This window comes from Brassica oleracea, chromosome C6, assembly GCF_000695525.1.
Source record: "Brassica oleracea var. oleracea cultivar TO1000 chromosome C6, BOL, whole genome shotgun sequence".
In the NCBI taxonomy this organism is placed as follows: Eukaryota; Viridiplantae; Streptophyta; class Magnoliopsida; order Brassicales; family Brassicaceae; genus Brassica; species Brassica oleracea.
Window position 1 is genome coordinate 23,677,393 of NC_027753.1, and position 12,786 is coordinate 23,690,178.

General features: G+C 34.8%; 2 protein-coding genes and 1 long non-coding RNA gene across 6 annotated transcripts; 2 read left to right on the forward strand and 1 right to left on the reverse strand.

The window, feature by feature from the left end:
• Positions 1 to 13: 13 nt before the first annotated feature.
• LOC106300028 lies at positions 14 to 1,682 on the forward strand. Its single transcript, XM_013736074.1, has 7 exons — positions 14 to 274; positions 369 to 443; positions 574 to 631; positions 800 to 855; positions 1,059 to 1,121; positions 1,210 to 1,287; positions 1,365 to 1,682. Exons 1-7 carry the CDS (start codon positions 218 to 220, stop codon positions 1,551 to 1,553), a joined length of 576 nt encoding a protein of 191 aa, XP_013591528.1. The 5' UTR covers positions 14 to 217; the 3' UTR covers positions 1,554 to 1,682.
• Positions 1,618 to 6,817, reverse strand: LOC106300025 (ABC transporter B family member 21). 3 transcript variants are annotated; one of them, XM_013736070.1, is made up of 11 exons: positions 6,647 to 6,817; positions 6,209 to 6,541; positions 6,064 to 6,118; positions 5,807 to 5,982; positions 4,592 to 5,578; positions 4,214 to 4,487; positions 3,301 to 4,142; positions 2,855 to 3,121; positions 2,504 to 2,767; positions 2,114 to 2,407; positions 1,676 to 2,029 (listed from the first exon to the last, which is right to left on the reverse strand). In XM_013736070.1, exons 2-11 carry the CDS (start codon positions 6,527 to 6,529, stop codon positions 1,676 to 1,678), a joined length of 3,834 nt encoding a protein of 1,277 aa, XP_013591524.1. In that variant the 5' UTR covers positions 6,530 to 6,541; positions 6,647 to 6,817. The 3 variants fall into 3 exon arrangements, with proteins under 3 accessions (XP_013591525.1, XP_013591524.1, XP_013591523.1); XM_013736069.1 differs by having other exon boundaries at positions 6,209 to 6,554; XM_013736071.1 differs by lacking the exon at positions 6,647 to 6,817 and having other exon boundaries at positions 1,618 to 2,029; positions 6,209 to 6,529.
• A 2,851-nt stretch (positions 6,818 to 9,668) lies between these two features.
• LOC106299534 lies at positions 9,669 to 10,873 on the forward strand. 2 transcript variants are annotated; one of them, XR_001261802.1, is made up of 3 exons: positions 9,669 to 9,781; positions 10,043 to 10,199; positions 10,377 to 10,873. It is a non-coding gene; the product is annotated as an uncharacterized LOC106299534 (long non-coding RNA). The 2 variants fall into 2 exon arrangements; XR_001261803.1 differs by having other exon boundaries at positions 10,380 to 10,873.
• Positions 10,874 to 12,786: the final 1,913 nt, after the last annotated feature.

The following is a 12,786-nucleotide window of genomic DNA, read 5'->3' on the forward strand; positions in this document are numbered from 1 at the left end:
AATAAGCATGTGCATTACATTCTTGGTCTAATCTCGACTCCTTGAGTGAGTGAGTACTGAGTAGGTACCAAACTGATAGGATGAAACCTGTAGGGTCAAACCCGAATAAATAATAACTCGATGGGTTTATCTGGGTTTTGTCGGAAAAGGAAGAGTATGTATTAAAGCCGACCGGAGCCAACGGAAGTGGAAGTAGAAGTAGAAGAAGAAGAAGAAGATGGCTGAACAGACAGAGAAGCCTATTAGGTTACTCAATTTCGTCTCGGAGGAACAGGTTCTCTCTCTCTTTCTTGCCTCTCTATCGAATCCTTAGCTTTGTAGATTCGATCGTTATATTTTCTGGGCAATTGAATTTTGGTGTGAGGCAGTTAGAGGAATCAAAGAAAGAAAGAGGCGAAAGAGTTGAAGATGGAACATTCCAAAGAGACAGGGCTTTGTACGAGGTTCTTCTCCAATCCTCCTTTTTCTCGTTTCTTTCTCCTGGAAAGTTTCAGTCCTTTTGATAAGATTGCAGCTGAATGATGATTGAAGTTTCATGGAAGACTAAGGACAACGCTTCCCTTTTAATTTCAGATTCTGAAAGAGAACAAAGACAAGAAGGACGCTGAGTTTAACGAACGATTCAAACATAGTGAGTCACTCTTCTTTTTGCACACTCTACCAGTATTGATACCCTTACAATACATAGTTTACAACATCTTTGGTTTAATTCTTCTATCTGGAGTTATTGTGCCTTTTGTTCAATGGTTTCATTTAGAGAAGAGAGGTAGTTAACTCTTCTTTTGAATTGGATTGTCAGGACCACCCAAAGCTCTTGCTGAGGATGAGACTGAGTTTCTCGATAAACTCGAGATGGTGAGCAGTCTTTCTATGTACATCTCAACAGTTTCTTGCCTGTTTATTCAACTTATCTCCTAGTGCTTGCATATAGCATGACCAATGTAAGACATTGATGGGTTGATGTTTATAAGCTCTTAAATCTCAGTAATGAAAAGAAAGAATCATGAGTAGATGGCTTGAGGTGATATTCATGCTAATCTCTTCATTTGTCTTTGTAGTCAAAGAGAGAATATGAACGGCAATTAGCAGATGAAGACGAACAACAGATTCGTAGTTTCCAGGTAAACTTCTTGTCAATCTTGAAAAAGACAGCTAAACAGATCTAAAAATGATAGATCAACCTTCTTGGACTATTGTTCTATTTTTCAGGCAGCGGTTGCAGCACGATCAGCAACCCCTCAAGAACCACAAGAAGCTGCACTTCCACCACCAGCTTCAGCCACTAAAGTGTGTACCTCGTGTTCTTCAGTTAAGTGTTTATTGAAACCACATAAGTAATTTATGTATCCTGATCTCTTTTATAGGAACATAAAACAACGGGGAAGAGAAACTCTGCAACTCGTCCATTTAACACAATCATAAGAGTCAAACCACAACTGAAAAAGGTTAAAGCGACAGAGGAAGAGAAGAAAGAAATCTCTGGCCCTCCTGAACCTCTGCAAACAGGTTTAGCCTTAGTCTCATATAGCGACGAAAGTGAAGATGATGATTAACATCTTTTTTTAGTTTTTTTTTGCTGACACAAGAATCTATAAACATTCATGATAAATCTATCAATTGAAACTTTCATTTCCACTGTATATAACTCAGAAATGGTAATAATCTATATAAAGTTTTATGTAGAAGCACTCAGATGAAGCTGTACTAAAGAAGCATAGACACCATCTTTGATATTAATCAAAGTGTCATGCTTTCCTTTCTCAACGATAACACCATTCTTCACCACTGCAATTACATCTGCGTTCTTGATTGTTGATAACCGATGTGCCACCACCACGGTGGTTCTGTTAACCATAACCCTGTCCAATGCGTCCTGCACCACACGCTCTGACTCAGCGTCTAGAGCGCTTGTTGCTTCATCCAGCAGCAGCACCTTAGGGTCTTTAACAATTGCTCTCGCTATAGCCACTCTCTGCTTCTGCCCGCCTGATAATTGAACTCCTCTCTCACCCACCATTGTATCATAACCCTGCAAGAGTAGATACACCTTTCAGTTTTGCATGAATCTATGAAAATTAGGGCTGTTCATTCAATCAGGTGCTGTTAAAGTTACCTGTTGTAGACCACTAATGAAGCCATGAGCGTTAGATAGCTCAGCTGCAGATATGATCTCGGTTTCAGAAGCATCTCCTCCTTTTCCATAAGCAATGTTTGCTCTGATGGTTTCATTGAACAAAACCGGTTCTTGGCTCACCAGTCCTGTTTGCTGCCTTAGCCATTTCAGCTGCAAGGTCTTAATCTCAACTCCATCAAGAGTGATCTGACCTGAATCAGGATCGTAAAACCTCTGCAGCAAAGCAATCACTGTCGATTTCCCGCTTCCGCTCTCTCCAACCAAAGCTATTGTCTGCAACACAAAGAGAGAAAAAACAAAAGAGCAGAGTTGAAGACATAATTGAACAGAAGACCAAACTGAAAACGTGTTTCTAGAAAAATGTCTAACCTTTCCGGCTCGAATAGACAGACAAAGATCTTGGAAGATCTGAACATCTGGTCTTGAAGGATACTTGAAACTGACATGACGAAGTTCAATATCTCCTTTAACATTATCAAGAACTCTCCCAGACTCATCACTCGGATCAATCTTTGATTTTCTGTCTATAACCGCGAAGATGGATGCAGCCGCATTGCTAGCTTTGCTGGAATCAGGAGACAGTGAACTCGACTGAGAAATAGCTACAGCCGCCATTGTCAAAGCGAAGAAAACCTGTTTTTCAAACAAAACAAAAACCTTTAGAAGGTGGACAGAAAAACAAGAATCTTAGTTGATTGTCTGAAAACTCTTTTTTGTTACCCTGAAAACCGCATCAAAGGTTGTTTTTCCGTCATCGACAAGCCTTGCACCGGCATAGAAACTGGCTGCGTAAGAAGCAAAGAGGACGAAGAAAGAAACTCCGAAACCGATACCGCTAACTATGCCTTGACGTATACCTGTCTTCATAGGACCTTCACATTTCTTCTTATACATTTTCATCACTTTCTCCTCTGCACAGAATGAAGCAACCGTTCTTATGCTCCCCACCGCATCGTTCGCTACTTGGCTCGCTTCCTCGTACATTCTCTGTCAACAGTTTATCAATACTTTCATCAAACAAAGAAAACAAAGACAACTTCGGAGCTGAATGAAACATTGATCTTGGCCTCCAAATTTTTTTAATAAATATTTAATAAATAATTATTGCCCCTAAAATTTCAGATCCGGCTATGTTCTGACTGAAACTGTAGACATGACTTTGTTACCTTTGCATCTGCACTGAAGCCAACCATGAACTTCATGTAAATATAGCCGTTAAGCCCAATCAACGGAAGCATCGCCAAAACAATGAAAGCTAGCTGCCAGCTCGCCACGAAGGCAATGACCACACCAGCCGTTACAGAAGCAATATTCTGTACGGTTTGAGCCAATGCATCTCCAACAAGACCGCGAACCGTAGCAGCATCAGCAGAAAGCCTAGCTCCAATAGCACCACTCGAGTTCTCAGTCTCATCGAACCATCCGACTTCCATGTGAACCACTTTCTCAAAACACATCGATCTTATCCGCTGCACAAGTTTACATCCGGCTATAGAAAAAAAGATGGTTTGCGCCGGGTAGACCACCATTGAAGCTACACCAAGAAGCATGAAGATGATTGCCCAAAAGCTTGTGTCGGATTTTAACTGCTCAGGTGGTTTGAAAAACGCTTTGATCACGCTTGAGATGAGGATCCCAAAGATGGGAAGTATCACTCCATTAAGAACAGCGGCTATGGATCCAAGTATAAGCATTGGAATCTCTGGTTTGTTTAAAGCAGCTACTCTAAGGAATGATACTTTCTTGTGTACTGTCTCTTCTTCCTTGATCTCTGGTTTGGTTTCGTTGGTTGCGTCTATGCCTGCTGGAAAGCCAAACATGGAGAAAGAAGGTGATCTTTTGCTTAAAGACCGGCTTAGCGATGACTTTCTCAAGCTAGACCGTTTCATAGACTCCATTGATACCTTCTGCTCTTCCCTCGAGTCTTCAGACTTTTTGTTATCTTCTTGAAGACGTATGAGCTGAGAGTAAGCTCCTTCAGGGTCTCTTAGGAGCTCAGAGTGAGAACCTGATCATCATAAGTTTATGTTTCATCAGCACTTTCTATCAAACAAGATTTTGTGTGTGTTTGATGGTTACCTTTCTCAACGATCTTTCCTTGATGAATCACAGCAATCATGTCTGCGTTTCTCACGGTGCTCAATCTATGAGCGACAACAACAGTTGTACGATTAACCATGATCCTGTCAAGAGCTTCTTGAACAATTCTCTCTGACTCAGCATCAAGCGCGCTTGTTGCTTCATCTAAAAGTAAGATTCTTGGATCTTTTAAGATGGCTCTCGCCACCGCGATCCTCTGTTTCTGTCCACCTGAAAGCTGAGTCCCGTGTTCTCCAACCATCGTGTCTAAACCCTGCAAGTTACAGTTAATTTCAGTTACATCTAAAAATGAAAACAGAGACAAAACAGAGACGAAACAGAGACAAAACAGAGGAGAGGTAAGTAAAAATCTCAAACCTGAGGAAGCTTATCAATGAACTTAGATGCATTTGCAAGCTCTGTAGCCTTACGAATCTCTTCAACCGTAGCGTCTTCTTTCCCGTAAGCGATGTTCTCTTTAATACTCGACGTGAACAGAACAGGTTCTTGACTCACAAGTCCTATCTTGCTTCTGATCCATTTCAGCTGAAACTCTTTAAGATTAACACCATCGATCCTCACTTCACCGCTCTGCGGATCATAAAACCTCTCTATCAAACTCACAACAGTAGACTTCCCACTCCCACTCTGCCCAACCAGCGCCACAGTGGAGCCACTCGAGATAGAGAGCGAAAACCCGCGAAAAATCTGCTCTTCTGGCCTCGCCGGGTAGCTAAAGTCAACATCTCTAAGCTCTATATCTCCTCTAACATCATCAAGAACCTTCCCGGTCGTATCAGAAGCATCAATCTCCGGTTTTCTTTTGATTGTTTCGAACATTTTGTACGCAGCGGCTTGACCAGCTGCAAAGGCACTTAAACAAGGAGACGCTTGTCCTAACGACATGGAACCGGTTAGAACCGCGAAGATGATGATGAGAACTTGTCCTCCCGTGTACCCTTTCTCCAGTATCATCTTCCCACCGTACCAAACCGCTAAAGCATAAGTGCAAAAGATGACAACGTTGAGTGTACCGAGACCAATCCCTGTGGAAGCTCCTTCAAACACACCTGCTCTATAAGCAGAGACGAGATGCTTGTTGTAACTGCTTATAGCTTGTTTCTCTCCTGTGAACGATGCAACCGTTCTTATAGACCCAACTGTTTGCTCAACTACAACCGCGGCTTTGGCATAAGAAGTTTGTCCACGTGAAGCCATTTTCGAAATGACGATAGCGAGAGCTGCACCAGACATTACTAGTAGTGGTATTGAAGATACCATGACTAATGTAAGAAGCCATCCTTCCGCGAAAGCTATGACAAATCCCCCTATAAATGTTGATATCAGCTGTATAGCCTTACCAACCTGCAAAAGAAACAAGAAAGTTTAAACCTTCGACTTAGGCCAGGTACGGAGCATAGGCAAAGGTACTGTCCACTTAGGACATCGAAGTTTTAGTTGTATATAGGGCATTATGAAATGATACAAATATAAATATATATATATATATATATATAGGGCATCATGAAAATTTAAAAATGTCAGACCGCTTAATATCAAAGATTGATAATTTTTGGGGGGTTATGTTGTTACCTTCTCTCCCATGGCGTCTTGTATAAGGACAGTGTCACCAGACATTCTTCCAACAACTTCTCCTGTGTTTGTTTCGACATCGAAGAAGGCTATGTCTTGTCTCAATATGGTTTTTAGATATAAACTTCTTATTCTTCCAGCTTGTCTCTCCCCAGAGATCATCCAACCAGAAACCTCTGTTTATATACAACACATAAAAGATCAAATCTCTCACATTCAAAACACTCTAGATATCAGAAAAATGAACTTGTTCTTACGGAGTAGAGCTGCCACTAGAGTTCCTAGGCCAAGGTATACAAACTTGAGAGCAACCTGTGTGTAATATGATACTAAAGATTAATCATTGTGTGATGGGTCTAAACAACAGAGGTCAAAAGAGTAGAGACTGGTTATTATTTTTACCTTGGCTATCTTGTCAGAAACATCTGTACTGTTTTGGTTCTGTCCGAACACATCAATGACATCTCCGAATAGGATGGTCATGATAGGGAAGCCAAGACCGTTTCCCACAGCACCAATAGTTCCAAGGATCATCAAAATGATGTCAAAGGAATCTGCAAAGGCAAACAGCTTGTGAAACGGCACCGTTTTTGTCTTCTCGTCTTTCCGAACAGACTCTGTCTTAGCTTCTTTTTCAGGGGTTTTTGAGTTTGAGGTCTCTGCTTCTGTTCTGTTAGGTGAATCCACCTTGAGTCCTTCCTCTGATTCCATTATACCGTCCATTGTATTATGATCCTGTTTCAAAGATCTGTATATCAATAATAAACTATTAATAAACTTCATTCCACAAAAGCTGTACCAGTTCAAGAATTTGAAGAAAAAAAACAGGGAAGCATGTACCTTACGAGACTTCTTGTGTGAAAATAGCAGTGGAATAAAGTTCTTGGAGGATTAAATAATATACGCTTGTTCGTTACTTGAAGAAGAAGCAGTGACGAATAATCAAGTTGAAGAACTCGTTAATTCTAAGTCTATTGTAATTGATTTAAGGTGGAGTTTGGGACCTACTTCCTACAAGAAACAAAGACTATAGTCGTCAAAAACGACCTTGTTGAAACCCGAAGACGTGACAGGACAGACGCCAAGTTGTTTGTTTGGTCTCTTCTCTCCGGATAAGTCTTTACCAAACCAACTTTGTTGAATAAAAAAACAGAGGAAGCTTCTAACACAAGAACAAAGAATACAAAATAATATTTTCATACCATTTTTTTCAAACTTGGTTTGACGACTAAGAAACATTTACTTTTTTTTTATTCATAATATAAAACATTAGCCTACTCCATTAGCCCCATTTCATATTGTATGATACTACCATTCATCATAAGCAGACAAAACTACAAATCCATATTGATATTTTATATGAATGGTATAAATGTACATGTTTTTGTTAAAATATAAATATTAGTTATTATGACTGTTTAATTATAAAATATTTTTATTTTTTTTTAAAGTAGAAATATTTTATCAAGTATGATTAAATAGTTAGAGATATTTTAAGATAAAAGCATACATTTGTAAGAAACATATATGTCTATAATTTATAGCAACTAAATACATTATTATTATATTTTGCAATTAAACACATTAACCAAAGAATGTATGCTCATATACTAACATTTCTTCTTATTTTTGATTTTCTTGTATTTCTTGATATGATTTCATAAATAATATTTAAATAGTATTAGAAATACTTGTTGTAGAGATCCACGGAATAAACTGAAACGTAAAAATGAATAGTTTTTTTTTCTGAACTGAAATAAGGAATAGTTATAGGATTAAAAAAGTAACAACTTACAAAAGAGGCCATTAGAGTTCATGAACCCAGGTCTTGAGATGCTACTCCTTCTTATTTTCAACCCAGCCTTCGTTCGTGAATTTTCCAGTCTTTAGATGATTTTTTGCGGGTTTGATCTTTGCTGAAAGTTTTGCCACTCGTATACGTAAGCTTGATTTTTGATTGGTGATAAAGCTTTACAAAATGAATTGGAATGAGAAACGGATTAAAAGTTAAATGAAAACGATCATTCATCCTCATGTTCCTCTCATTGCCTCCACCTGTCAATTTTGTAGATGAAAATAAAGTTCAAAATAGCTTGCTTTTCAATTCTTTCAATTCAGTTCCCCTGGCTTCGTAGTCTCAAGACTCACGTTTGTTGTGCTATTCTTAAGTAATTATTTTGTGGAAGATATATAATTAGAAAACCTAAGAAAATAATGATGAAGATAGAGAAAGTAGTAAATGGCGTGAATGTACGCAACCACCTAACAGTCTATGATGTGTTATTAATTAAAAAAATTAAATAACTAAAACAATTTCTGAAAATTATAATTTTTAAATAAAAATGCTAAAAAACATGTGTCAGTCACAACTTACTTAATTTTTTTGATAAGTACAACTTACTTAATTCTGTTATAATATAAGTAAGTTGTACATAAAATGCAGTTTGAAATATCTTTTGTCAACATTACAAATGCCAAATGTATAAAATGTACATGTTTTATACCATTCAACTTTCAAGCAGCCAATGAATTTTCTTACGTTCTTTATCATATAAATAATTTGTTATTCATACATTATTGGATTTTCATTATTCCATTATACATACACTTCAAATCTACATGTTGTACAGTATCTATGGATAAGCTCTTACGTCGTATGATTGTTCTTTTAGCTGCTTCATGTAATGTTGTTAGGAGATGTTACATTTTGATGGTCGATACGGATTCCTAGCAGATTATATTATTTTGTTTTGTAATTGGATATTTTTTTTTTTTGTTGTTTATTAGGAGATATAGTTGTTTCTACTAAACAGTAAATTAGTAATTTGTTTTAGGAGATGTCGCATTATGCAATTAATGTACTACATCTTCAAAAGTATCTTAATAGAAAAGAGAGGTTTCTGAATCTAAATTTCCAGCGTTGGTCTTCATATTGTTTTGTTGCTGTTTTTTGAACTGTAAATTTACTATATGGCTAATTATAGGTTTATTTTAGATCAATAGATGTGTACTTTCATAGTTTTACAGTCGTATAGTTGTCATGGTTGAATATGCCAAGGAGAAAATGATAGGTTCTCGTGCTATTTGGGTGTGTAGTGAAAAAGACGAATAGCATGTGGCGAAAAAAGGTAAGCATTAATATCCTATTAAGCATTAAGGCTGACTTCTAATCAACTCAATCAATATGTTGATAAACTAGACGTTTTTATAGGAGATTCGTTTAGGATAAAACGGTTTCTTTGTGGACGTTATGCATTTTATTTAAATGACCATTGATGTATAATTCTTTACCAAAATGGATTACGTTACTTTTTAATGTATTTGAAACGAATGAGGTCAAATTGATAGACAATTTATTTATTTGACAGGTTCTGAAAGGAGAAGCAAGTAAGCCATGATTTGGAGTTTCATTCATCAAATTTATACAATATAAAAGTATGAAAAGAAAAGAAATAATACATTTTTGTTTTAAATTAATAATAAAAAAAAAGAAATATGGAAAACGCACAATTATTCTATTTGAGGAACAACATCCGAAAACATTGGACCACTAATGATTAGGGAAATGTCTTTGTTTGAGATATCAATCTAGAGTATGTAATTACCAAAATTAAATATCACATTTCATATATATCATCCGTCTGTACATGAATAAAACTTGTAAGATACAATTATACATGGTTCCATTCTAATATAAGGTATCACTATATTAGACCACCTCCAACGCTCCAACGGTATCTTTTAAAAGAGGTTCTTAAAAAAAAAACCAAAAAAATAAATGAAAAATGAAATGAAAGCACAGAACCGGTTCTAATTATGGCGTTTTTAGAACTGGTAATTCTTTTGCTATTGGCTAATTGATTTGTCCATGTCTCTCTCTTCGTCGATGTTTTCCACGGAAGAGTTTCCTCTCTTCCTCCTCCAATCCCAATCACTCCATCTTCTCTGTGGCTTCTGATCTCGATCTCCTTCTGGGTAAGTCTTCAGCTTCTTTCTCTTTCCTCTGTATTCTCGCCGGTTGTTCTCTCTTCATCGCTTGAAATCATCCAGAAAATGTTGTTTGGTTGATTTTTTTTCCTCTGTAGCACCCAGCTCGTGTTTTAGAGATATTTCCATCGTATTTCTTCATAAAGCTTTGTCCTTACTATGGTTAATGTGGTGAAAGTGAATACATTTTGTTTGGATTCTGTTATGGGGTCAAAATCTCATGAAATAAAACTGCATAAATCTTATTAGGTGATAAAAAGACTCTCCCTTTTTGCGTGGCAGAGAGTGAAATGGCTCTTATGCAATTTTGAAGATCATGTGTTGTTGCTCAGTGGGGGATTCGTCGTCCTCAGGTTGCAGTCAAAGCTTCTTTTTATCCAACCAGATTGGAATCTCACCTAGACAAGTAAAAATCTTTACTTTACCATAGTGTAGTTGAAGAAAATTTGATTTGTTTAGATTGTCTATCTTTCCATTTCATAGGAGTATATATATTTATTCTAAATTTTGTAGTTTCACTGCTTTATAGAGTTTTATATATCTGAAAGGCTAATGAAATTGTGTTTATTTTGATAACCTTTAGCAGTAGCGTCAGCCAAATCAATTGTTTTGGAGCTTCACAGTCGAGTATGTTCTCACAGGACTTCGCTCAAGACGCTCAAGTTGCTAGACTGTTACAAAGTTGGGGACTAATCTGTATCCTCCATGGCTCGCATCTGCAAGAATCTGGAGACTCTGATCATCGGTGGATGCAGAGACATCTCTGATGAGTCAATTATATTGCTGGCGGATTCTTGCAGAGACGGGCTCAAGAACCTGAGGATGGATTGGTGCTTGAATGTAACTGACTCTTCACTTACCTGCGTTCAAGCTTCTTAGAAGGAGATGGGATTTGGAGCTTGTTGATGGATGCTGGATCAGGCAAGTAACCTGCCAGAGTAGTGTTGACTGCAGGGAATGCACTAACTTGTTGGTGGACTCTGCGCATTGTCATCTTGGAGAACTGAGTTTTGAGTAGTGATCTTGAATAATAATTTTGAGAGAGATTGTGAGGGATAAAAGCAATGAATGAGAAGAAGATCAAGCAATAATAATCTTAAAAAAAAAAAATTAAAAACCTCAAAGGGGTTTTTCCATTGGACATTGACAAAACTAATTATATTAACAAGGATTATAAATTTCATAAAATACATAATTAATAATTTAACTAATCATTAGAATCCATCAAAGGTTCTAACCAATGGACATGCTCTTAGAATCAATGGTTACAATCGTAACCCTACATGATTATTTTTTTGTCAGCTAGTACCCCTACATGATAAGTATATCTACTACAAGTATCGCTTTAAGCATTATACGATTCGTCAAAAAAGCATTATACGATATTAATGGGTTGGTATTTACAAATCCTTTAATCTATACTAATAAAAGGGACCTTTTGAGGTTCCGCAAAGCATCCACATCAGCGAAAAAAATTTCTCCCGAAAGATGACACGTGGCATAAAATATAGTTTTACATTTTAATATTACTAATTTTCGAAAATTGTAAATAATATGTAAACATACAACATAAAAAAATGAAAAAACTACATTAAACATATGTAAGATTACCATTTCTCACTAAAAAAAACGGTTTATCTCCATAATGTAACATTACCATTTTATAAAAAAAGAAAAAAAAAACAAAAATATAACTATTTGATTATTTGTCCAAGTTCTTCAATTAAACATTGCCGTTTTACATTAAAAATGGAAAAAAAACATTAAGATTTAAACATCTATCTTAAAATATAAAATATAGATATTAACTAAATATAAAGTATAAGAAAGAGAAATATTCAATATATAGAAAAATATATTAATCTATACTAATAAAAGGGACCTTTTGAGGCTCCGCAGAGCGTCCACATCAGCGAAAAAAATTTCTCCCGAAAGATGACACGTGGCATAAAATATAGTTTTACATTTTAATATTACTAATTTTCGAAAATTGTAAATAATATGTAAACATACAGCATAAAAAATAGAAAAACTACATAAAACATATGTAAAATTATCATTTTTCACTTTAAAAAAAAGACGGCTTATCTCCATAATGTAACATTACCGTTTTATAAAAAAAAACAAAAAACAAACTAAATTAAACATCTATAAAATAATAACTAAATACAAAATATAAGAAATCAAAATATTATACTAAACATTATCGTATTAAACATTATCTTATTAATATAATACGTAAATATAAAAGATAAGAAAAATAAATAATAAGTAAATATAGTATATAAGAAATAAAAATATTACATTAAATATATATCGTAATATTATCATTGATATAAATTATCATTGATATAAAAGATAAACATTAAGTAAATACACAATATAAAAAATGGAAAAACTAAATTAAACATATATCTGAAAAATATAAAGTTAAATAAATAAAAGTAAATTTTACTTTATAAAAATATTACACTAAAAATAAATTATAATATTAGAATAAGTAAATATAAAATATAATAAATAGAAATATTACATTAGACATCTATCATAATATAATCATTTGATATACAAACAAAAAAATTAGAATAAGTAAATATAAAATATAATAAATAGAAATATTACATTAAACATCTATCATAATATAATCATTTGATATAAAAACAAAAAAATTAGAATAAGTAAATATACAATTGAGAAATAAAAACTAAATTAAACATCTATAAAATAATAACTAAATACAAAATATAAGAAATCAAAATATTATACTAAACATTATCGTATTAAACATTATCTTATTAATATAATACGTAAATATAAAAGATAAGAAAAATAAATAATAAGTAAATATAGTATATAAGAAATAAAAATATTACATTAAATATATATCGTAATATTATCATTGATATAAATATAAAAAATAAGAAAATATAAACATTAAGTAAATACACAATATAAAAAATGGAAAAACTAAATTAAACATATATCTGAAAAAT

Coding starts and splice junctions, on each gene's coding strand:
- LOC106300028 (XM_013736074.1), top strand. CDS start 218: ATGGCTGAACAGACAGAGAAGCCTATTAGGTTACTCAATTTCGTCTCG. Junction 444..573: donor GAGACAGGGCTTTGTACGAG/GTTCTTCTCCAA, acceptor TTTTAATTTCAG/ATTCTGAAAGAGAACAAAGA. Junction 1,122..1,209: donor AACAGATTCGTAGTTTCCAG/GTAAACTTCTTG, acceptor TCTATTTTTCAG/GCAGCGGTTGCAGCACGATC.
- LOC106300025 (XM_013736071.1), bottom strand. CDS start 6,529: ATGGACGGTATAATGGAATCAGAGGAAGGACTCAAGGTGGATTCACCT. Junction 4,488..4,591: donor TCATTGATAAGCTTCCTCAG/GTTTGAGATTTT, acceptor TGTAACTTGCAG/GGTTTAGACACGATGGTTGG. Junction 3,122..3,300: donor GCTTCAGTGCAGATGCAAAG/GTAACAAAGTCA, acceptor AACTGTTGACAG/AGAATGTACGAGGAAGCGAG.